General features: G+C 37.8%; 1 protein-coding gene across 10 annotated transcripts in view; it reads left to right on the forward strand.

The window, feature by feature from the left end:
• LOC150092750 (xylosyl- and glucuronyltransferase LARGE1-like) overlaps window positions 1-24,264 on the forward strand; it is a 676,688-nt gene that overhangs the window by 612,525 nt on the left and 39,899 nt on the right. For all 10 annotated transcript variants that reach the window (XM_090414755.1, XM_090414753.1, XM_090414752.1 and 7 more), the window contains 2 exons: window positions 6,540-6,646; window positions 13,178-13,375. In XM_090414755.1, the coding sequence (XP_090270881.1) occupies window positions 6,540-6,646; window positions 13,178-13,375 (305 nt within the window). The remainder of the gene's footprint in view (window positions 1-6,539; window positions 6,647-13,177; window positions 13,376-24,264) is intronic.

The following is a 24,264-nucleotide window of genomic DNA, read 5'->3' on the forward strand; positions in this document are numbered from 1 at the left end:
AGAAAAGCATGCAGTTTAGAGGCATATTACTCAGGGGCACGCCAAGAGTATTTGCTTTCTGGGTGCAAACTTTTATCGGTCACCCCTAATACTGCATTGTATAATCCAAATTAGATATTAGCTAGATAAAATGCCGCCCTATCAATGTTGCCGCCCGGGTGCGGTGCACCCCTTGCCCCCTCAGGTTGGTGCAGCTCTGATTACACTGTCCCTTAGTAGCCTTAGTAGTTTTGGCCATAAATCCCAAACACTATAACTAGAGAGTTCTAGCCACAAGATGATAAGATCTTGTGGCTAGAATCAAACTGATCCTCCATGTAGTTTACTTGGTTTTGTAGAAAACATATGTGAGGGTCAGTCTGAATTAATGTCTCCATTGTCACAGCTTCTATCCAAAAGAAATATGTTAGTGAAATAAAAAAATAAAGATAGTTTGAAGTCTCTGCTTTATTTTCTTAGACTATTTAGGAAACTACTAATAGTCCAATACAGCTCAGTCTGTGCTAGCAGTAGAGAGGATAGTCCACAACTTTGTTCACTTTAATGGCTAACAGATTAGATTTGTAGTTGTGGAACATCTTCCCAGTCCAGATATTCCAAAATGGTCAAAGTAGAGGAGAGAAAATAATTCTGAAAACAACCTGAAGAGTTTTACTATGATGGTACTGAAAAACTTACATGGTGGAGAAAAAGGAAGATTATGTTAAAAAACAGTGGGTGAAAATAAAACAGGAACACCAAACTATCTTATGCTTTTATTTCACTATCTCTTTTCAATGGGAAGTTAACATATTGAATTCTGAGACATGCTTCAGAATGTTCTCATAATAACTATGATATGTTTCTAGTTACAGTAGATTGTACTTCATTGCTTATTATTATTATTACTCCATGACCCCATCGAGTCGAAGACTCATCTGGGAGGTCCTTTTATCACACACACACAACTCATCATACTGTGCCTTGTACACATTCAAACTTTGCAGACATCACACTCTCAGGCAAGGCATGTCATGGAAGTGCTGTGATGAAGTTCCAGAGTGCAAATAGAATCTAGTTTACATGATATTATTCATACTTATTCATATATATTATTCCTTTGGTATGAGGAAATGTTAGAGAGGATCCAGAGGCAAGTGACCAAGATGACGACAGGTTTATGAAATTTCCTATGACAAGTGAAGGTTTGTGGGCTACTAACTTTAGTTAATAGGCAAAAAAGGGCATTGAAGTTACTAAAAGAGCTTTTAAAGGACTGATGATGAAATTTTCAGGACATAACAAGAAGGAAGAGAACATAGGTTTACTTATGAAAATGGAAAGTGGAATGGGTTGCCAGAGTTTGTCAAGAGTGAATGAGTTCAGAGAGTGGTATGAACAGATATTATGTGAATAATGTTTTTTACTTAAAATAAAGAGTCAATAGGCTTCACTTAGGTGATGTAACATTAACTCAGACCGGTTTCAACCTTTATTGAGGTCTCATCAGTGAATAGGTAGACCAAGTAATACTGAGGTTATAGCAAAAAGAACTTTTATACTTGCTATATGAGTTGTCAAAAAGGTGCACCCATAAATTACTTAAAATAAAGAGCCAATAGGCTTCATTTGGCGATGTAACATTATTTAAATTAAGAGGGATATTAAATCCCACATTATTTCAAAGCCAAATAAGAAACTCAAAGATAGGAATCATAGAGTTTCATGCCAAATATAGCAAACTGTTTTGGCAAATTGTAGCATAAGCTAAAACACATAGTTCAACACTAGGGCAATACGTTGCAAAGGTGGGGAAAGTTCTGATCACAGATCTTAGTAGAAGTGAATAGAGAGAATGAATCAGATCAAGAGGGGAGTGATGTGGAAGAGCAGGAGAGTAAGATAGGAGAGATTGAAGGAGTGGAAATGAATGTGGAAGTGAGTGGTATGAGTATAGAAAATGAGAGAATGGGTGTGCAAGAGGAGCAGGGAAACGGCGAGGCTCAGGGTGGACAGGGATACACAGCGTGAGAAAGGTGGATGCTCCAAGAGGAGGTGAGAGAATGTGTAGGCAGGAAAGTAATGGGATGATCAGGGATCAAAAGGAAACAGATGGAATTGCAAAGGGTTCTAAAATGAAGAAGCAGAAAGGGAAATGACCCCAGTCCAGCATGGAGAGATCACATCGAGTGAGTGGTATCAGTGGAACTAGCTGTAGATCCAGAAATGAGTTGTTGTGTTTGTATACCAATGCTAGAAGTATAAGAAACAAGGAGGATGAAATGGTTGCACTAATTGCGTCTGTGCACCCAGAGATTGTCGGAATAAGTGAGACATGGTTAGATGAGGATGACATCCTGACAGGAATAGAGATGGAAAGGTATGATGTGTTTCGTGAGGATAGAAGGGGTAAAAAGGGAGGGGGAGTGCTATTGATGATAGAGAAAGAGTTATGTCCATACAAGGTAGAGATGCAAGAGGGAAATGGGGGCAGTGGTTTTGAGGCAGTATGGTGTGAGATAGAGGTGAATAGAATCAAATACTTGGTGGGATGTTGTTATAGACCTGGTAATGTGGATGGTGGTGATAGTGAAATGTATATAGTCAAATAAGCCAAGCAAATAAAAAAAGGGTGATCATTATGGGTGATTTTAATTCTGGCAATATAGACTGGAATGAAGAGATAGCAACTGGAAGTAAAGAAAATGAGTTTCTTGAGTTTTTGAGGGATAACTACCTCAGACAGTATGTAACAGAGGGCACAAGAGGATTAAGGGTCTTGGATTTGGTCATCTCATCGGAGGATGTAATTATCAATGAGGTATCAAATCATCCACCAATTGGTGAAAGTGACCATGAGGTGATTACTTGGGTGGTTGCCAGCAGTGCAAGGACCCCTGTGAAAAAAGGGTATATGTGGAACTATAAGGGGGGTGATTATGAAGAGCTCAGGAGACAGCTTGCAGGTGTAGCATGGAATGAGGAGTTAGCTGGAAAAGAGATCAATGCAGCTTGGGGAATTTTCAAAAAATATTTAGTGGATGCAATGTCTAAATGTATACCACGGGTGAGAAGGTTAAATAAGTTAGGTGTGAGATGGATGAATAAAGAGATTAAGCATGCAATACAGAGAAAGAGGGCATTGTGGAGGCAGCATAAGAGAAGTGGAAGTAACCAATTTCATGAGTTCTACAAAGACCAGGCAAGGAGAGTGACTTGGTTGGTGAGAGTAGCTAAAGAGAGGTATGAACAGCAGTTAGCTAATGAAGCTAAAAAGAATCCTAGGGAGTTCTTTCGATATGTAGCCAGCAAAAGAAAGAATGATTATGGAAGGATGACATTGATTGGAGGAAATGGTATAAAGATAGCTGTTGCAGAATGTGTGGTGGAGATACTTAATGAGCAGTTCATAAAGATCTTTCAATCTTGTGAATGTGACTTCATGGAGAGATTAAGAGCAGTTGATGATGGGGAGGAGAGACTGACTGTAAGTGAGCAAGAGGTGTTTGGGGAGTTGAGTAAACTAGATGTAAATAAGGCTGTGGGACTTGATAATATATCACCGCGTATTCTGAAGGAATGTGCCAGAGAGTTGACACCTGCCTTGACATATTTTTTTAATACGAGTCTTGCACTTGGTCAAGTCCCTAAAGAGTGGAAGGAGGGCAAGATTGTGCCACTTCATAAAGGAGGTGATCGAACTCAAGCATCAAACTATAGGCCTATCTGTGTGTCAGGTGTTGTGGTTAAGTTGTTGGAGAAGCTTGTGAGAACTAGGATCCAGAGTTGGGTTGACAACAATGGTATAATCTTTGATGGACAGCATGGATTAGCTAAAGGGAGGTCGTGTTTTAGTAATCTACTTACTTATTACAATAAAGTGACTGCTTCCTTGGACAGAGGAGAAGGATACACAGTAATATACTTGGATTTTGCAAAAGCTTTTGATAGAGTACCTCATGATAAGTTGACAGTCAAACTAGAGCAGATGGGGTTGGATATTAGATTAGTGCATTGGATTGGAGACTGGCTATCTGATAGGTATCAACAAGTTGTGTATGGGGGTGCAATATCCAGGAAAAGGAAAGTCACTAGTGGAGTGCCTCAAGGATCTGTTTTAGGGACATTACTATTTAACTTGTATATTAATGATATTGGCAAAGATTTGGATGGAGATATTCAGTTGTTTGAAATGATGCAAAGTTGGGACAAACCATAAAGAGTAGTGAAGATGTTGTGGCCTTGCAAGAAGACTTGAATAAATTGAGTGATTGGGCAAACAAATGGGATGTGAGTTTAATGTTGCAAAATGTAAGGTTTTAAAATTTGGAAAACAAAGATGGGATGCAGAATTTATGCTTGGTGAGAATATATTGTTGGAAGTAGAGGAAATAAGAGATCTGGGAGTGATAGTGGATAAGGATCTAAAATTTAGGGGACACATCGCCAAAATTGTGAAGACAACACAAAGACTTCTGGGAATGATGCAGAAGACACTGACGTGTAGAAGTAGGGAGATTCTTGTTCCATTGTATAAGGCTTTGATTAGGCCACACATGGACTATTGTGCCCAGATTTGGTCACCTGGTTTTCAGAAGGATGAAGAGATGTTGGAAAGGGTCCAAAGGCGACTGACTAAGGTAGTTTCTGACCTCTGGAATATCAAGTATGAGGAAAGATTGAAAAGGTGTAATTTGCAGAGTCTAGTGGAGAGAAGGAAGAGGGGAGATATGATAGAGACCTACAAGTTGGTAAGGGGTTGTTATAGGATCAATGGTGGAGAAGTTCTACAGAGAATAGTGGGAGATCAGGGGAGAACCAGAGGTCATACCTGGAAACTGTATAAAGAGGGTGTGAGTAGGGGAGTGAGAGGCAGGTTTTTTTCGTGCAGAGTTGTGAATGATTGGAATGCCTTGCCTGAGAGTGTGGTGTCTGCAAGGAGTTTGAATGTGTTTAAGACCCGGTATGATGAGATGTGTGTGAGTTAAAAGGACCTCCTGGATGAGTCTTTGACTCCATGAGGTCTTGTTTAATAATAATAATAATAATAATAATAATATTTCCCATAATGTAAAACACATCTCCTAGGACCTAGGAAACTGTTCTGGGTAGTAACCTTCCACCATAATGTATAACATCATACATCTCCTAGGAGATGTGTTTTACATTATGGGAAATACTAAGATCTGTGATCAGAACTTTCCCCACCTTTACAATGTGTTGCCCTAGTGTTGAACTATGTGCTTTAACTTACGCTACAATTTGCCGAAACAGTTTGCTATATTTGGCATGAAACTCTATGATTCCTATCTTTGAGTTTCTTATTCGGCTTTGAAATAATGTGGGATTTAATATCCCCTTAATTTAAATAATGTGAATAGTGATTGGTGTGCTCCTCCTGAGATTAGTTTCAGACTCCATGGAGATGCCTGAATAATAATCATTATCATCATGGAGTTACAAAACTTATCTGGAAATTCTTGTCATCAATCACAGTACACATCATACTATGTGTACCCAAAACTCATTGCTGTTCTAGATGTGTGGACTGATTCATTAAAAATCTTAAAACAGAAAAATCTGCTGGTTACTTCCTTGCACAATACACACACACACACACACACACACACACACACACACACACACACACACACACACACACACACACACACACACACATATATATATGTTAAAGATACCAAACAAAGCATCATACATCTCCTCCAGGAGTATCTTTAACTTTAATCAGGAGATGTGCTTTGCATTATGGGTAAATATTAATTATATTATTATTGTATTATTATTATTGTATGACACCTCCAGGGAATCCAAAGACTCATTGAGGGAAGGCACCTACTCTACAACTCTGTCTCCACCAACTCCATCTACTGCCTGCCACCACCACTAGTATTTTCACAGACAATCACAAACACCCATGCCCATGGCAGGATTTGAACCCACAGCGTTTTGGCTGGAGAGCGGATACGCTAACCACTCGGCCAAGCTTATTCTACTTTTACCATGAGTTGCCTTGGTCTTGCACTATGTGCAGAGTCAGCTAGACTTCCAACACTTGCAGGTGCAAACTTGACTTGTTTGTCTGTTTGCTTACTTGGGAAATGGAGTAAAACCAGGTTTAAAAAAGCTTGGTATCTTTAACATTTATTATACCCAAGGTAAAATACTTTCTACATATATATATATATATAGAGAGAGAGAGAGAGAGAGACAGAGAGAGAGAGAGGTTGAGACATAGAGTTCTTAATTGGATGGGAAGGCATACATTCCAAACAGCAAGACAAAGTAAATCATATTAAACAGGCTATACTGACAGCATAATATATAGTTTCACCATCTTTGCTATAGACCTCTCAGAATGTTTTAGCTCTAAAAAGACACTGTGACAATTTAAATTAGCAATGTTACTCAAGTCAGGTGCTATGCAATAATTTCAGCTACCACAACCAACATACATCTACGTCTTGCTTTTTAATAAATATTTATGTTTTATTAATAGTATTATTTATTTCAAATATTTATAAACTTATTTCTTGTTGTAGGCTTTGATAGTGCCAGCATTTGAAACACAGCGATATCGTTTGACTTTTCCAAAATCTAAAGCTGAATTGCTGTCCATGCTGGACATGGGCACATTATTTACTTTTAGGTAATTCAATATATTACTTATTTGAGCTGCCTTTATATTTTTAAAATAGAGTTGAAGTCTGTAATAATAAGAGTTCAGAATGGTTGGGAAATATGTAATTATAACAGTTACATGTTGGAGTCAATTAAACATCTGGGACCATCAAAATTACCACAAGAGATGAACTGCAAAACTGATAATTACTGTATTAAATTATTAATTTACCCTATTCTGTATTGTTGAAAATGCACACTTATCTTTCTGAAAATGTACGTGTTATTCTCAAAAGAAAAGGCATTTATATGAGTTTATTAATTGTGAGAATTCATTATTTGAACATGTTGCAAGATGAATACATGAAAATTGAATTTATTGATTCATTTGGTTGCAAATTGTGATTTACAGGTGTTTTCTGAGAGGAAGGAGAATTTATCTATATTATGATATCACACTCAATTCAAAGGCAAACCACCCATTTTTCCTCCACCCCTGCATGGTTAGTTACCATTCATATGCATAAACATGTAGACTAATTTCTCTTGTATTGTTCAGTCATATCAGAAATCAAATGAAATATAAGATGTCAGTGGTTATAACAGTGACCACCAGCAATTGTGATGCCAGTGATAACCAATGTTTCCAGAATAAATTTTACATGATTAGAGAGTATAATTAAAACTCACATTGTTACACATTGTATTTACACATTTTTGGGAAAATTACTCATTATAGCAAAAAGAATGTGCTTGGTAAAAATGAGAAATCTCTTGTATTTAGCAGTGTTACAATGACAGTGTGTTGAAAAACACCTGTAAAAATTGATTTCTCATTAGAAGAGCCATACACTTGTAACATCAGACTTTTACTATAGTTCAAGAGACAAGTAAATGGGGAGAATGATAGAGAAAGAAATAATTTTTCCCTTCCATTCCAGCTATCCCTCAGATTAGGCTCAATGGCCTATCATGTTTCTGAAATGCTGGGCCAAGAAACCCAGCATTTCAGAAACATGAGCATTGCTTATGAGAGGGAGGCTAATCGTGCCTGCATTATTTAATATGCCTGTAAATTGCATGTGCTCATCTAGTCAGTTTGTCTCTTTTGGGATGAAAAACCCAAGTTTCTTGGAGGAAAAACCCTGTCTCCTCCATCTGACACTAGTTAACTCACATTCACTTGAAGTGCACTGATAAAGGTTCTTCGTGTCACAGAACAGATTCGAACCCAACTCTTTACAACCAAAGAGCATCATCAATATTGACTGAGCCACAGAGGCTTCAAATAATTTTTATATTTAATAACTGGATTTTTATAAAAGTAGTTAGTAATTATACTGCAGACATTAATGAAGATTTAAACAAATAAATGATAACAGATTACTGTTATGATATTTAGCTCCTTTAAATGATACATCAAAGGCTAATGTTTAATGTTTAGAACATGGATACACTGACCACGCTCTAACCAACAGCTCATGGGTTCAAATCCTACTATGTCCATGGATGTTTGTAATTGTCTTTAGGTGGTAGATGAATTTCACTGCCCAGTGAAGCCACCTCCCCATTTATTGGAGGTGTAAAGTGGCTTGTACAAGTTTTATGTTTGGTCTCTACATCAGGGTTTCCAGAACCATATAAAAAATATAAAAAAGTAAAGAATTTAATAAATACTGAAAAAATCTACACAGTATTAATGTAAACATTTACCTTTTGTGGGCAAGAGTCATATAAACAAAGACTAACATTTAAAAAAAAAAAAAAAGCAGTATTGTTATTGTTTTGAAGCTGTAACAAATAATATTCCACACCTATTCTCCTTGACTCATTGCTTATGACATATCACGATTAACATAATATCCAAACCAGTTTAGCTAGCAGTCTACTTTGACTAACTTTCACATGAAGAAGTAATATTAACTCAGTTGGTGTGGACTGCAGAAGTGCAGTATGGGCAGAAATTAGGCAATCAGGTGAGAAGAAGAACCCTAGAATGTTTATTCAAAGTGTGGCAATTAGAAGAAAGAATGATTACATTTGATTCAAAGTGTGTGTGTGTGTGTGTGTGTGTGTGTGTGTGTGTGTGTGTGTGTGTGTGTGTGTGTGTGTGTGTGTGTGTGTGTGTGTGTGTGAGAGAGAGAGAGAGAGAGAGAGAGAGAGAGAGAGAGAGAGAGAGTGAGTGATATAGTTGAGGTATTCAATGAGCAATTCATCAGGATATTTCATTTTCATAAATGTGACATCATAAGGATATTTTGTGCAGAGTATATGGTGGAGGACATATAGATGGTGAGTGAGTAGGATGTATATGAACAATTAAATAAGCTTCTGTTAATAAGTAGGACTCAATGACACAGTGAATCCTACTTACTATGTCAGTACTGTTTAACACTATATGTTAAACAGCAGCCTCTGCTACAAGGCTGATGTTTAACAAGTCTTGTAATAGGGTGAGTCTCATGGGTGGAAAGAGGATAAAACTGTCCCCTTTTATAGAGTAGATGACAAGCCCAAGTCTATGAATTATAGGCCAATTTGCATGTCAAGAGTTGTGGTTAATGTTCAGCATTCTGAATCACAGGCCTCACCAAGCCAGGAAAGGCTGGTGGGGACTATGATTCAAAATGCAGAAATGATTATGTTAAAGTTAGGTTGTTGTGTTTTAACAGTATAGTTCTGTATTATAAGAAGATAACAAATGCATCGGATAAAGAAGTACATATGCAGTGGTATATTTAGATTTTACAAAAGCTTTTAACAGACTGCCAACATGACAAGTTGGTAATTAAATTGCAATGGATGAGGAGTTACATAATAGATTAGTGTGGACAGCCAGTGTTGGTAGGATAAACCAAATGTGTGTGGGGAGGGGGATGTTAAATGGATAAGTAATAATATAGAGCAAGAGTAGCAAACAAAAGAAAATAATAATAAATAAAACACTATGGAGAGAATATAAAGAAAAAGGTGATGAACATACTCATCATCTTTTTCTTTATATTGCATAATGCAAGAAAGAAGGATAAGGGTGACTAGTATTGTAATGCATGGTTAAATCCAATTACGAAAGAAAATTAACTAAAATTAACTAAACAGGCCAAAGTAAATCCAAAAGAGTTTTTTCACTCACACAGAATGATTAAGGAAGGATAACTTCAGTTACTAGCAATGGTAGAAAGGTGACAGAAGCAGAAGAAATAGTTGGGTTACTAAGTGATCATTCTGATAGGGTGTATTATCCAAGTGGAGATTTTGCAGTTTCTGATTTCATAGGCACTGATATTAGAATTGAGGTAGATGAATTGGAGTTGCTCAGCATACTGAAAATTATTAATGTGAATACAGCACTGGGACTGGATGGCAAGTCCAACCTGGACAAGTTCTTTAAGTCTCAACTTTTGCAAGGTTCCAAGGGAGTGGAAAGTGGGTAAGATAGTTTCATCCATTACATAAAGATGGCTCTTAGACAGAAGAAGCAAATTACAGACCAATTAGTATCTCAGGAGTGGTGATTAAATTACTGGAAAAGTTGGTTGAAGGTAAAATCCAACAGTGGGTGGACAGGAATACAACACTCTATGGTGAGCAGCATGGTTTTGTAAAAGGTAGGTCTTGCCTTAGTAGTTGACTCACATTTTTTCAATAGAGTGAGCAGAACTGGATAAAAGAAATGGCTACACCATGATGCTGCTGGACTTTACAAAGGCATTTGACAGAATACCACACAGAAAGTTATTACATAAGTTAGAAAACTGGAAATAACAGCAGTGACGATCAAATTTGAAAGTTATGAAAAAAATGAGATTATGGAGATTGCTTTCAAAGTTGTTAAACTTTGAAAGTAATAAATGCACTTTGTTAGTATGTTTGAATATCCAAAAATTAGTTTTTAAATTTTAAGACATTTTAAAATTTTTATGTAAAATTTGTAATTTATACTTTATTGAATTGTCACCCTAAAAATGGTATGAATGGTAAATAAAACATATCAAGCGTATACTGCTCACTCCATGTCCCCAACAGTTCTCTGCAAAAAAAAACAACTGAAGAATCCTTAATAACCTGAACATAACAAAGCATCTGCTCCTGATCATATTCCACCTATTGTCATCAAGAGCCACCTTCTACACTACCTGGAGACCCATTAACTAATCAATGACTAGCAAGCAATATGGATTCCTCTACCCTCAATCCACAGCTGATTTTCTGCCTTCACCACCCACCTCTGGACTCATACCATGGAAAATTGTTGAAGAGCTCACAATCACTCTTGACATATCAAAAGCATTGGATCAGGTTTGACACAGAGGTCTACTTAGCAAACTGTCATTCTGTGGTTTGTGTTTCATCCTCTGCAACTAGATTGCTAAACTTTCTCACTTGTTGCTCACTATGAGTCATGATAGATGGTTTCCACTCCTCAGATTTTCCTACCAATGTAGGAGTACCTCAGAGTTATATACTTTCACTCGTGCTCTTCTTCCGTCATATAAATAACCTGCATTTACAGACTTTGAATCCTATGTATAGCTTCAGAGATGATAGTACACTCCATTCCTCCTTTTCATTTGACAAACCTTGTGCCCATTTGTTAGAACCCTCAAGATCCACCATGACCAGCATCCTAAAATTAAATTGATCTCCTAGCTGTATTTCAAAATTTTGGGGAAAAAGTGCGAGTTATATTCTACTAAATACGGTATATCCTTTACTCACAGAAGTCTTTATATAGCTGGCAATTACTTGGTTAATCACTTCATGGTCACCCTCACCAACTAGATTGAGATTTGATGCCTCATTTGTAATGACATGCTCTGATGAGATGATCAAATCCAAGACTCTCAATCCTTGCATAGCCTCTGTTGTATACTGCTTAACTTGCGGAATTCATTTTCTTTACTTCCAGATACTATCTTGTCATCCCAGTCTATGTTACCATAATTAAAATCACCAATAATGATCACATTTTCCTTTTGCTTGACTAATTTGCTCATATATTTCATTGTCACTGCCCTCAACATTACCAGATCTATAGCAACATCTAAGTATTTCATTCTATCCATCTCTACCTCACACCATACTGCCTCAAAACCACTACAAATTAGAGATGAAAGGGGGGGGGGAATGTCCATCTTGAATCTCTACCAGCATGGACACAATTTGTTTTCTAACGTCAATAGAGCTTCACTTTCTTTTTTCCTTTTCTATTTTCATGAAAAACATCATACTCTTCCTTTTTTATTCCTGTTAGGATATCAGCCTCATCCTACCACAGTGCACTTATTCCAACAATTTTTTGGTGAATAAACTGAATATAGTGGGCAATAAGTTCATCTGGGTCTATAAGAAGTTCCACTTATATACCACTCTCTCTCACACATGACTCATTAAATCTCTCAAGTATCTCTAGGTTCCACTGTGCCAAATCTCAGCTCCACACAACCAGAGGGAAGGTCCAATGCCACACAAAGCCTCAGCCCTAAACACAAGCAGGCAAAAATTCACTATATGCCAAGCATCAGCTTTGCACAGAAGCAGACAATGCCTGCCAGCATGCAGAGGCCTACTGCTCTGCCAGAAAATGGGAGGTTATAAGACTGAAAGAATCTCCAGTCATATGATTATTTAATAAATAAATAAAAATAAATATATGAGACCTCCACATATTTTTCACAATTACATTCTCCAGTAGTGTTATCGAATTTAAAAATCTTGATCCTTATGTTCATTCTATCACATGCTACCTAGGAGAGTAATCTCTCAGAAGTTCTAAAATTATTCATGTTTGGCTAATTCATTCTTATAATTATGAACTAATTTCCATAGATACTTCATAGATCTTTTCCACACGTCAGTCTATATCAGCAGACCAAAATACAGAGGAAAATCCGTGAAGTGTTTCAGACTATATCAGCTTGTCCTGCTTTGTATTATATGGTAACTTAAAAGTTCCAATATAATAATAATAATATCATTAATGTTTGAAAGCAAAATAATAATAATAATAATAATAATTATTATTATTATTAAGGGTGACTCCAGGGAGTCCTTAGACTCATCGAGGGAGGCCCTAAACATCACATCTACACAACTATTCAACATTCTCACAGTATCTATCATACCTTGCATTGAACTCACTCACTGTCATAGCACCCACAACAGACTCTGGCAGCTTAATGAATGCAGGACTGCCAAATATAATTTAGTAACACCATGCTTTTGTTTTAATTGGGGGGAGGGGTTAACATTAAAAGAGCTACCTTACGAAGTCTCACTTACAGTGAGGACCACAGTTTGAACTTCATGTATCAAATAGTAAATCCGCACCTGATAAACTAGTAGTAATTTTTTTACAGTTAAAATTTGAACAAAATGAACAGTATTCTCTATCTGTTTCATTATATAATAGTAATAACTTGCTTAAAAATTCTGCATCCTCTGATAGTTTTTTATTTATTTATTTTTGTATTGCTATTTTATATTAAGTATAACTTTCAAATTCATACCTGCCTCTGTTAAGTCATGTATCTAAAATTAAATTATGTGTTTAATATAGGTATCATGTATGGACCAGAGGTCATGCTCCTACAAATTATGCCAAATGGAGAACTGCCACAACCCCTTATCATGTACAGTGGGAGCCTGATTTTGAGCCATACATTGTTGTAAGAAGAGATGTTCCAGAATACGATCGCCGTTTTGTAGGCTTTGGATGGAACAAAGTATCCCATATTATGGAACTCTACGCACAAGGGTAAATAATCCTTGCTTCTTTTATAATCTGTTATCATTATTATCATTATTACTGCTAACAGTGAGTTGTAGTGCCATAGTGTGCCCTCCCAGGATGAATCCTTGAAGGTATCACATAATAAAAATAATAATAACACCAGACACCCTTCCATTTTTAGAGAAGAATCAAAAGACTCATTATTGGAATTCCAGCCTAGTTGTCAATGTTTTATTGCTGTACTTCATCTGTGTGTGTGTGTGCTTACATACCCTAAATGATATTTTGCTCAGTCACTTCATTATGTAAAGAAATGAGTTAGTGAGCCCCAACTCGCTTCATATAATTTTCATGAATAGAAAAATGTTCTTGTACTAGTCTCTTCCCAAAAACTTATATGTTTCTCTTATATCAGTTCTTCTTCTCCTTCTATTTTACCCTGCTCTACATATTATAGTTCTATATTCTGCTAATGTAATAAAATACATATCTTGTTACCTAGCTATACTAACCTTTTTCCCAAGTTTCTCATTATCCTAAAATCCAAGTAAACAAGCAGGTGCACGGTACTTCAGATGTGATGTGATCGAAGCTGTATTAAAGTAGAACAACCATATTTCTTATTTTATTTTTTTTAAGCATTGTTTTTATTCTTGCAGTATTCTCTCTTTGTTTTCACCATCATTTTTCCTATAAAATATAGTTGCCAATAAATTATATTCTTATTTAATCCTTTATCCAAGTGTAAGCAAACAAAGCTTACACATCTTCATGCTACTTGTATATATAGGCTATTGAATTCACATTGACTGCCTTATTTTCTCATAATACAAAGCATACTTTCTTTTTGGACTATTTGTACATGGAAAATATATGACTTTTATATTAATTCACCCTTGGAGGGTGAATTAATACAAAAGTTATTAATACAAAATATATTTCCTGAATCTGGCTGTCACTGAAGAGACCTCAATAAATGTTGAAACTGATTTGGGTAGTGATCCTCCCTTGATACATAGCAACATACATCCAAAACTAAGTGTGCTTTTCATTACTATTATTATTATTACAGTAACTACTGACTCCATGGAGTCAGTAGACTCATCATGGAAGACCCAATCAACCAGTATCAAGTCTACCATATTGAACTTTGAAATCATTTATACTCCCTGCATTTTAATGCACTCCAGCAATACATTTCACTCACTAACAACTCTCCATGTAAAACATCTACTCCTCACTCCCTTCTTCACCACATCTTTATACAAATTCCAGGGATGACCTCTTATTATTACCATCTTACCATCCACTCTTTTATAATTCCTTTTGTATTAATCTAGTAGAATCTCTTATTCAACCTAAAGGTCTTTATCATATCTCCTCTTTTCTTCCTATCGCCAAACTCTGTGATCCACATTTCCCTCAATAGCTCTGTATAACTAATAGAGGTACCACCACCACCTCCTTATCCTTACATGAATTCACTTTTTTATCATAGCAGCAATATGATATGCAATCTGCAATACTTGCAATGTGCCCTAGGACCTTTGCCCACTGTCTTCCATCACCCCAAATCCTGAATCTCATCCACTTCCTGAAACACAGCTCCACCAGTACAGTACATAACGTTACATCCCTGTGTGTAGTACCTTGCATCTGGTAGCAGGAAGATGAGGGTAACTCGTGTCATGAGCTGTTAAAAATAAATAAATAAATATTTGTAGCAAAGAAAGATATTATTATCTTTATTTCTTTGCCAGTACTGGTTTTTAAGTTTGTGCTATTCAAATTGACAATTGTTTTGTATGTTTGTGTGGTATTTTGTTAGTATTTTATTGTCTCAGTATTGTCAGTATTATATCCAACTGTATTGATTATATTCCACATGGCAGCTACTAGTTTTAACAGTTCCACCCAGTTCACTATCATTTAAAGCCTACATTATTCATAGCATAGTTGATGATCTTTTTTCTTGCTTTGCATGTGGTATGTACACATCCCACTATTAAAAATGTGGCAGGTGCTGGACAGGAATGTGTATGTATGCATGAAACGTAGGCAGCGAGAGGCGCTGGGAAATAAAAGTATATTGATCTCGGGATTTAGCAGAAGTGGAGATAGTGTTTCAGAAATGGGTGAAATTCATTTTGTGGATTCCAGTAATGTGTTGGAGCCTGGTGAGAATATTAAAGACATGCACATGGATTAAACCTTGGTCAGTGTAACAGACAGGGATGGCTTGTTTGATGGTCATGATTGTGTGTGTGTGTGTGTGTGTGTGTGTGTGAATGTAAATTGAAAGCAGGATGTGTGGAAAGAGAAACAGAACTGCTGAGAACAGAGATGGAAGGAATGAAGACTGAGTTCAGAAGGGTAAATGAAAATATTAGGTGGATGAAGAGGCTGGCTAGTGCAAGAACAAGAGTAGGTGTAAGAGAATGGCATCAGAGAGGAAGGCGAGAGAAAGTGGAAGAGAGAGAAAATTGCAGAAATTCAAGAGGAGGTGGAAGCAAAGCAAGGAAGATTGGAAGCTGCAAGAGTTGGGAATGCCAGTGAGAGAAAGATAATTGAATCTGTTTGGAGCATCATGTATGGAAATTCGATGATTTAGAGTATGTAGAACAGAGTGCCAGAGGAGTGCTTGCCTGGTGGAACTATAGAGTGTGGCACTGGCAGTGAAGATAGGTGAAAATGTGAAGGAGATGATAGTAATGGTCGGAACAAATGACATGAGAGATAGTATGAATCGTGTAGCACAAGATTTAAGGTTGATATCATATTAGAGATAGTGCAGCAGAAATGTGTCCAAGGAAAGATAGTGAGTGTGTTGCCCCGGTATGATAATGCAGAGTGGAGGAAAAGAGCAGTAATAACGAATGGAATGATTGCGAGAATATGTAGGAAAAGAGGCCTGGAATGTGTGGATGCATGGAGTACATTTGAATGCAGAGGGGTGCAGGCATTTGGAGAGACTGTTGTTTTTTTGGAAAAGTGAGTGCATCAGGACAGGGAAACTAGAATTGCACAGGTGGAATGTAGCAGAGATTGCCTCATATGGAGATAGTGGACTGAGAAATGAGAGCGTGTGCACTTTATTACAGAGTCAGGTGAAGTATGAGGGGAGTAATAATGGCTATAAGAATACTGGCAATGCACCGGGTTTTCTGTATGCCAATGCTAGGAGCATTGGAAATAAAGGGAATGTGACTGATACCATAGGTTGTTGGTATCAGTGAAACTTGGTTAACTGAGGAGGATGCTCTAACATGTACAGAAATCGAAGGGTATAGCATATTTCAGTAGGATAGGGAAGATAAATGTGGTGGAGGAGTATTACTCACAGTTCTATGATAATACTAATGGCTTTGAGAGTATATGGTGTGAAATAGATGTTTATAAGACAAGATAATTAGTGGAATGTTGGTACAGACCAGGGAATATAACTGGTGATAAGCTGGAAATGTTTAGGCAAATTAATTTGGCAAGTGCAAAGTGAGTGATCATTATGGTAGACTTCAACTATAGTGATATAAACTAGGAAAAGGAGACAGCATACATTAATTAGGGAACTGAATTTTTGGATTTCTTGAATGACAACTACCTTAAGCAACATGAGGATCAAGAGCTTTGATTTGGTCATAGCATCAGAGGATCTGACTGTGACTGAGATGTCATACTCCCCGCCACCAGTGGTGAGAGTGCCATGTAGTCTTGACTTGGAGGATGAATAGACATGTAGAGATATCAAAACAGAAAGAATTTATGTGGAATTATAAGGCAGGCAATTTACCTGAATTCACTTAAATGAAGAGGGATCATTAGTGCAGGGGAGATAATTAAGAAAAAGTTGTTGACAGCAATTGCAGATTGCATACCTCAAGTGAAGAAGATAAAGATATTTACCATCAAATGAATGACAAGAGAAATAAAACGGGAATTGCAGAAGAAACATAGATTATGGAAGACATATAAAGAGACTCTGTGGAGTATATTTGCATGAGGAAAATAGGGCTCAGGCTAGGAAAGTGATTAGTATTGTAAGGAGAGAAAAATTAGAATATGCGATAAGACTGGCACTGTAATCCAAGGAGAATCCCAAGGAGTTTTTTCGCTGCGTAGCATGTAGGAGAAAAAATGATAGTGGATAGATTACCTTGCTAGATGGAGATGGGAATTAGCTGATCAAAACTGGTGACATAGTTGAGCTATTCAATGAGCTCTTTATTAGAGCATTTCATCCTGGTACAGCAGGCTTTATTCCTAGAAGGATAATGAGTGATTATTATTATTATTATTATTACGTGACACCTCCATGAACTGCAATCACCATCATCACCACTAGTATCTTCACAGACAATCACAAACATCCATGTCCAAGGCGGGATTTGAACCTGCAGTCTTTTGGCTGGAGAGTGAATATACACTAACCACTCAGCCAACCAGGCTGGCTATGTGATGAGTGATGAAGTGTTAAAAGAATACTGAGCATACTAAGTGTTAATAAGACAGGGGGGGCCTAGATGGAATTTCACCACGTGTTTTATAGGAATGTGCTATGATGCTGACTATGCCATTAGCTTGGATGTTTAATGAAAGTCTTGTTTGTGATTGTCTGTGAAGATACTAGTGGTGATGATGGTGATTGCAGTTCATGGAGGTGTCACGTAATAATAATAATAATAATAATCACTCATTATCCTTCTAGGAATAAAGCCTGCTGTACCAGGATGAAATGCTCTAATAAAGAGCTCATTGAATAGCTCAACTATGTCACCAGTTTTGATCAGCTAATTCCCATCTCCATCTAGCAAGGTAATCTATCCACTATCATTTTTTCTCCTACATGCTACGCAGCGAAAAAACTCCTTGTTCCTGGTGAGTGGAAGGAACATTGCATAAGGGTGGTGGTAGAATGGAGGTATGGTCCTGTTTGTATTTCTTTTGTAGTTGTTTTTGGAGAAATTGATAACAGCTGGTATAGAGAATTGGGCAGACAAGGGAAATATTATTTATGCAGGCCAGCATGGATTTGATAAAGGGTGCTCTTGTTTTAGTAATGGCAGTGGATGAGGATAAGACTTACATTGTAATTTTTTTTTTCTTTTTTTTTTCCCAAAGACATTTGACAGGTTGCAACATAACATGTTGATCTTTAAATTGCAACATAAAGGTTTGTAAATATCAGATTAGTGGATTGGATTCATGCTTGGCTCTCTGGTAGATATCACAGAGTTTTATATGAGAGAGCACTATCAAGAAATAGGAGGGATACAAGTGGAGTTCCAACGGGTTCAGTACTGGGACCATTGCTGTTCAATCTTTATGTCAATGATATTGTCACAGAGGGAGATGTTCAGTCACTTGCAGATGATGTGAGGTTCGGGAGGGTTATTAATAACAGTGCTGATATTTTGGCTCTTCAAGAGGATCTGAATAGAGTGGAAAAGCGGACAAAGAATATTACTTTAAAAGCACCATTTTTAAAATTTCAGATCCATAGATGGGATACTTCATACTCACTTGCTCGGATTATATTGGAAGAAGTAAAGGTAGCAGGGAATCTGAAGGTGACATATTGCAAATGTTGCGAAGATATCAAAGAAAATTGCTAGAATGTTGAGGAGGGCAATGGCTGCAAGAGATAAAAGTGGTGTGGTCACTTTGTATACAGGTTTGATCAGACCACATCTGGATTTCTGTGCACAGATCTGACTGCAGAATTTGGTGGATAGACAACAAAGGTAAGATATGATTGAGACATTTAAGCAGTTGAAGGGTTTCTATCGTGCTAACACTGAAGAGGTTTTTCATATAGTAGAGTGAAGGGAAGAAGCAAAAGCAAGGGGGAGTAGCAAAAGGAAGTGGTGAGTAAAAGGGTAAGAAGTAAGTTATTTTGCATGAAGAGTTGTAGGAGCATGGCCTGAGAATGCATTGCCTGAGAGGGTGGTGAACATGAAACAGTGGAGGAGTTTGAGTGGTATGATAGACTTTGTATTGACCTCTCACTATGAGTCTTGTGACTCCAAGGAGATCAGGAAAATAATAATATTAAAACTACAGCCCCACTTATCTGTCCAACCTAAATATTATTATTTTATGGCATCTGCAATGAGTCTGGAGACTCATCATGGGAGACCCAAATGAACTATCATACACACACAAATCCTATGATACTTCTCCTTGAATCCATTCACTGTCAGGGAACTTATTATTATTATTATTATTATTATTATTATTTGACACCTCCAGGGAGTCCAAAGACTCATCGAGTGAAAGTGTGCCAACAGCATCGAACGATTGGTCCCCTTCCAACTACTAACCGCGCTCAAGCTTACTTAACTGAGCCATTAGTAGCAGAGGCTCTACCAATCGACCAACCTTTGCTGGCAAAGGTTGGTCGATTGGTAGAGCTTACAACCAGTTCTGCTCCATTCCACTCACTCACCACTCTCCACACAAAATATCTGGTCTGCACATCCCTCCTAACCATACACTTACGCAACTTTCATGGATGGCCCATATTTCTCTGACTATTTGCCATATATAGAAAAATTTCATTTGCATCAATTTTATAAAATCCCTTTAATATCTTAAAAGTTTTTATCGTGTCCCCTTTTTTCTGCCTATTAACTAACTTTGTAATCCACAAAACTTCAACATATCCTCGTAGAGAGTGTTCCCCAGACCTGTCACTATCTTGGTCACTCATTTCTGAATTCTCTCTACCACCTCCTGGTCCCAGAAATCCAGTTGACCAAATCTGTGCATAGTAGTCAATATGTTGCCAAATCATAGCCTTATAATGGGGGATAATAACTTCCTTATCTTTACTTGTCAGCATGTTTTTCAGCATCCAAGTACTTTGTTAAGCCATTTTACCAACTTTTGCAATATTTCAACTCTTTGTTCACCATTATCCCCATGACCTATCCTCACTGCTATCCTGCAATTCAGTACCATCGACATGATACACCATATGCAACCTTTTCAACCTGAAGTGCAAAACAGTACATTTTGCAAGATTAAAGTAACAATCATATCCTTTGCCCACAATGCCAATTTATTTAAAATTGTCCTGCAGAAAATCTACATCACCTATAACAACAATAGTTTATCATCAGCAAACAACTGAATATCCTCTCTTAAATCTTTCCCTATGTCATTGATATACAAATTAAAGAGTACTGGTCCTCGTACTGAACCCTGAGGTACTCCACTAATCACCATTAGTCTCTTAGATTCTGCTCACCATTACTATTCTCTGGTGTCTGTCCATCAGCTACCCCCTATCCATGCCAATAGCCTCATATCAATTTCTGTTTGCTCTGGTTTTTATAATAGTTTTCCATGTAGTATTCTGTCAAATGCCAAGGTATTTGACAGAATCATGCATTATCATGGTGTAGCCATTACCTTTATCTGATTCTGCTGTCACTTTATTATAACAGGTGAATAAGTTACTTAGAGAGGACCTACTCTTTACAAAGCCATTCTGCTCACTATAGTGTATCGCATCATTATCCACCCACTGTTGTATTTTACCTTTCACCAACTTTTCCAATGCTTTAACAACCATTCCCAATATATTAATTGGTCTGTAGTTTACTACCTCTGTCTTGGAGTTACCTTTATCTTACCCTCTTTCCAATGCCTTGGAAATCTTCCAGAGCTGAGACTCTGATTGAACAACTTCATCAGGGGCAATGCTAATTCTATTGCACATTTATAGTTTTTAATATGCTGAACACCTCCTGTTCATCTACCTCAATGTTGATATGCACCTTTGTAACATGAGCAACTGTAAAATCATCACCTAGATGATACACCTTTGCAAAATGATCACTCAGCATCTCAACTATTTCTTTTAGTTCAGTCACCTTCCTAGCATGAGCATTGTTTAAAGTTATTCGACCATACTCATTTTTTCCTCTTACTTGCAACATATCAAAAAAACTATTTTGGGTTTACTTTGGCCTGTGTGGCTAATTCTCTCTCATAGTCTGATTTGGCCTTTCATACCATCACGAGTATGCTGATCACTTTTTTTTAAATATTTCCTCTACACTGTTTTCTTTTTTTGCGGATCTTGCTTTATATCTCTACTCATCCACGTAATATCAAATTGGTTTATTTTCCTGGCTTTGGATATGCAGTCTGATACTGCTACTCTCAAGCAATCTCGGACACCTTGCCATGCACTACTGACATTTTTTCCTTGTAGCTTCTTGAGCCATGGCATGCTTCCAAGATGACTCCTGAGTCTCTCATAATCATGAACCTTATAGCTGAACATAAACCCCTTCTTGAGAGAGAGAACTCCACGTTTGGTAAACTCCTAGAACCAGACTGCATGGTCACTGTCTCCAATTGTAGGCAGAGTGTCTACATTGGTTATTATTATTATTAATATTTCCCAAGACCTCATGGAGTCAAAGACTCATCTGGGAGGTCCTTTTATCACACACACATCTCATCATACCGTGTCTTAAACACTCAAACTCCTTGCAGACACTACACTCTCAGGCAAGGCATTCACAACCCTGCACGAAAAAAACCTGCCTCTCACTCCCCTACTCACACCCTCTTTATACAGTTTCCAGGGATGACCTCTGGTTCTCCCCTGATCTCCCACTATTCTCTGTAGAACTTCTCCACCATTGATCTTATAACAACCCCTTACCAACTTGTAGGTCTCTATCATATCTCCCCTCTTCATTCTCTCCACCAGACTCTGCAAATTACATCTTCTCAATCTTTCCTCATACTCAACATTCCAGAGGTCAGAAACTACCTTAGTCAGTCGACTTTGGACACTTTCCAACATCTCTTCATCCTTCTGAAAACTCGGTGACCAAATTTGGGCACAATAGTCCATGTGTGGCCTTATCAAAGCCTTATACAACGGAACAAGAATCTCCCTACTTCTACATATCAGTGTCCTCTGCATCATTCCCAGAAGCCTTTGTGTTGTCTTCACAATTTTGGCGATGTGTCCTCTGAATTTTAGATCCTTATCCACTATCACCCCCAGATCTCTTATTTCCTCTACCTCCAACAATATATTCTCACCAAGCATAAATTCTGCATCCCATCTTTGTTTTCCAAATTTTAAAACCTTACATTTTGCAACATTGAACTCACATCCCATTTGCTTGCCCAATCACTCAATTTATTCAAGTCTTCTTGCAAGGGCACAACATGCTAATCATTATGCTAATCTTTTCTCCCAGTTTCTTGTAATTTTAAGCTTTTCCTATTCACTCTTTCTTTCATTCTCAATCCTTCTGTACCACACACCAATCATTTCTGCAGTTGCTTCACAGGATGTTTTGTCCTGTGAAGGAGTCTGTGTAAATTATTATTATTATTATTATTATTCAGGCCTCCAAGGAGTCAAAAGACTCATCGAGGGAGGTCCTTACTAAGACATAAAGTCTGTCAAGACTCATCGAGGGGAGGTCCCCCCCCTGAGAAACACAAAGTTTATCATACCACTCCTTAAACCCACTGACCGTTCTCGCTCCCACCACTCCATCAGGCAATGCATTCCACGGCTCAACCACCCTCCACACAAAGAAACCACTCCTTACCCTCTTGCTCACAGTTTCCTTTCGTAACTTCCAGGGATGGCCTCTTGTCATCACTCCTTCCCGCTGATCAACCAAGCGAAAGAACTCCCCAGTGTCAACCCTGTAACCACCTCTCAACAGTTTAAAAGTCTCAATCATATCACCTCTCCTTCTTCTATCCACCAAACTCTGCAGTCCACATTCTCTCAGCCGATCCTCATAACTATCCTTGTACAGTCCTGAAACCATCTTTGTCATCCGTCTTTGTATCCTTTCCACAGTTAATTTATCCCCTTCAAATCCTGGGGACCAAATCTGAGAACAATAGTCCAAGTGTGGTCTGATCAGAGACTTATACAACGGAATGATAACCCTCTTATCTCTGCAGGTCAGTGTCCTTCTCATAATAGCAGCAATCCTCTGTGTTACCTTCACCACCTTTGCAATATGTCCCCTAAACTTCAGGTTTCTATCAATCATCAACCCCAGATCTCTTGTCTCCCCTACTTCCTCCAGTATAACTCCTCCCATAGAGTATGCAGCATCCCATCGATGTTTCCCAAACCTCAAGACCTTACATTTTGCTGCATTAAACTGACATCCCCATTCATTTGCCCATCTATCTAGCTTATTTAAATCCTCTTGCAGGGCTACCACATCTGCACTATTACTAATAATCCTTCCAAGCTTCGCATCATCTGCAAACAACTGAATATCCCCCTGCAATCCACTGGCTATGTCATTGATATAAAGGTTAAACAATATAGGTCCTAGTACTGAGCCCTGTGGGACCCCACTTGTAACCCTCTGCCTCCTGGAAACTGCTCCACCATACACAACTCTCTGATACCTATCAGACAGCTAATCCTGAATCCAGTTGACCAATCTGACATCCAGACCCATGAGCTGCAACTTAAATATCAGCTTATCATGTGGCACCCTGTCAAATGCCTTCGCCAAGTCTAAGAAAATTGCAGTATATGCCTTTCCCTCATCTAATGCTCTTGTAACTTTATTATAAAAGGCTAGCATATTGCTAAAACAAGAGCGTCCTTTCACAAATCCATGTTGATTCTCACAGATAACATTACCCTCATCTGTCCAATGCTGTATACGGTCCCTCACTACTTTCTCCAAGATCTTAACAACTACTGATGACACACAGACTGGCCTATAATTAGACACTTCCAGTCTGTTACCACCCTTATGCAATGGCACTATCTTACCTTCCTTCCATTCCCTGGGCACCTTTGCTAAAGCCAGACTTTCGTTGAAAAGCCACGTTAAAGGTACTGTCAATTCCCTAGCACATTCTCTCAAAACTCGTGGCGAAATACCATCCAG

The sequence above is a fragment of the Typopeltis vanoorti genome, chromosome 25, assembly GCF_054136105.1.
Source record: "Typopeltis vanoorti isolate ZY-2024b chromosome 25, IOZ_Tvanoo_1.0, whole genome shotgun sequence".
Classification (NCBI taxonomy): domain Eukaryota; kingdom Metazoa; phylum Arthropoda; class Arachnida; order Uropygi; family Thelyphonidae; genus Typopeltis; species Typopeltis vanoorti.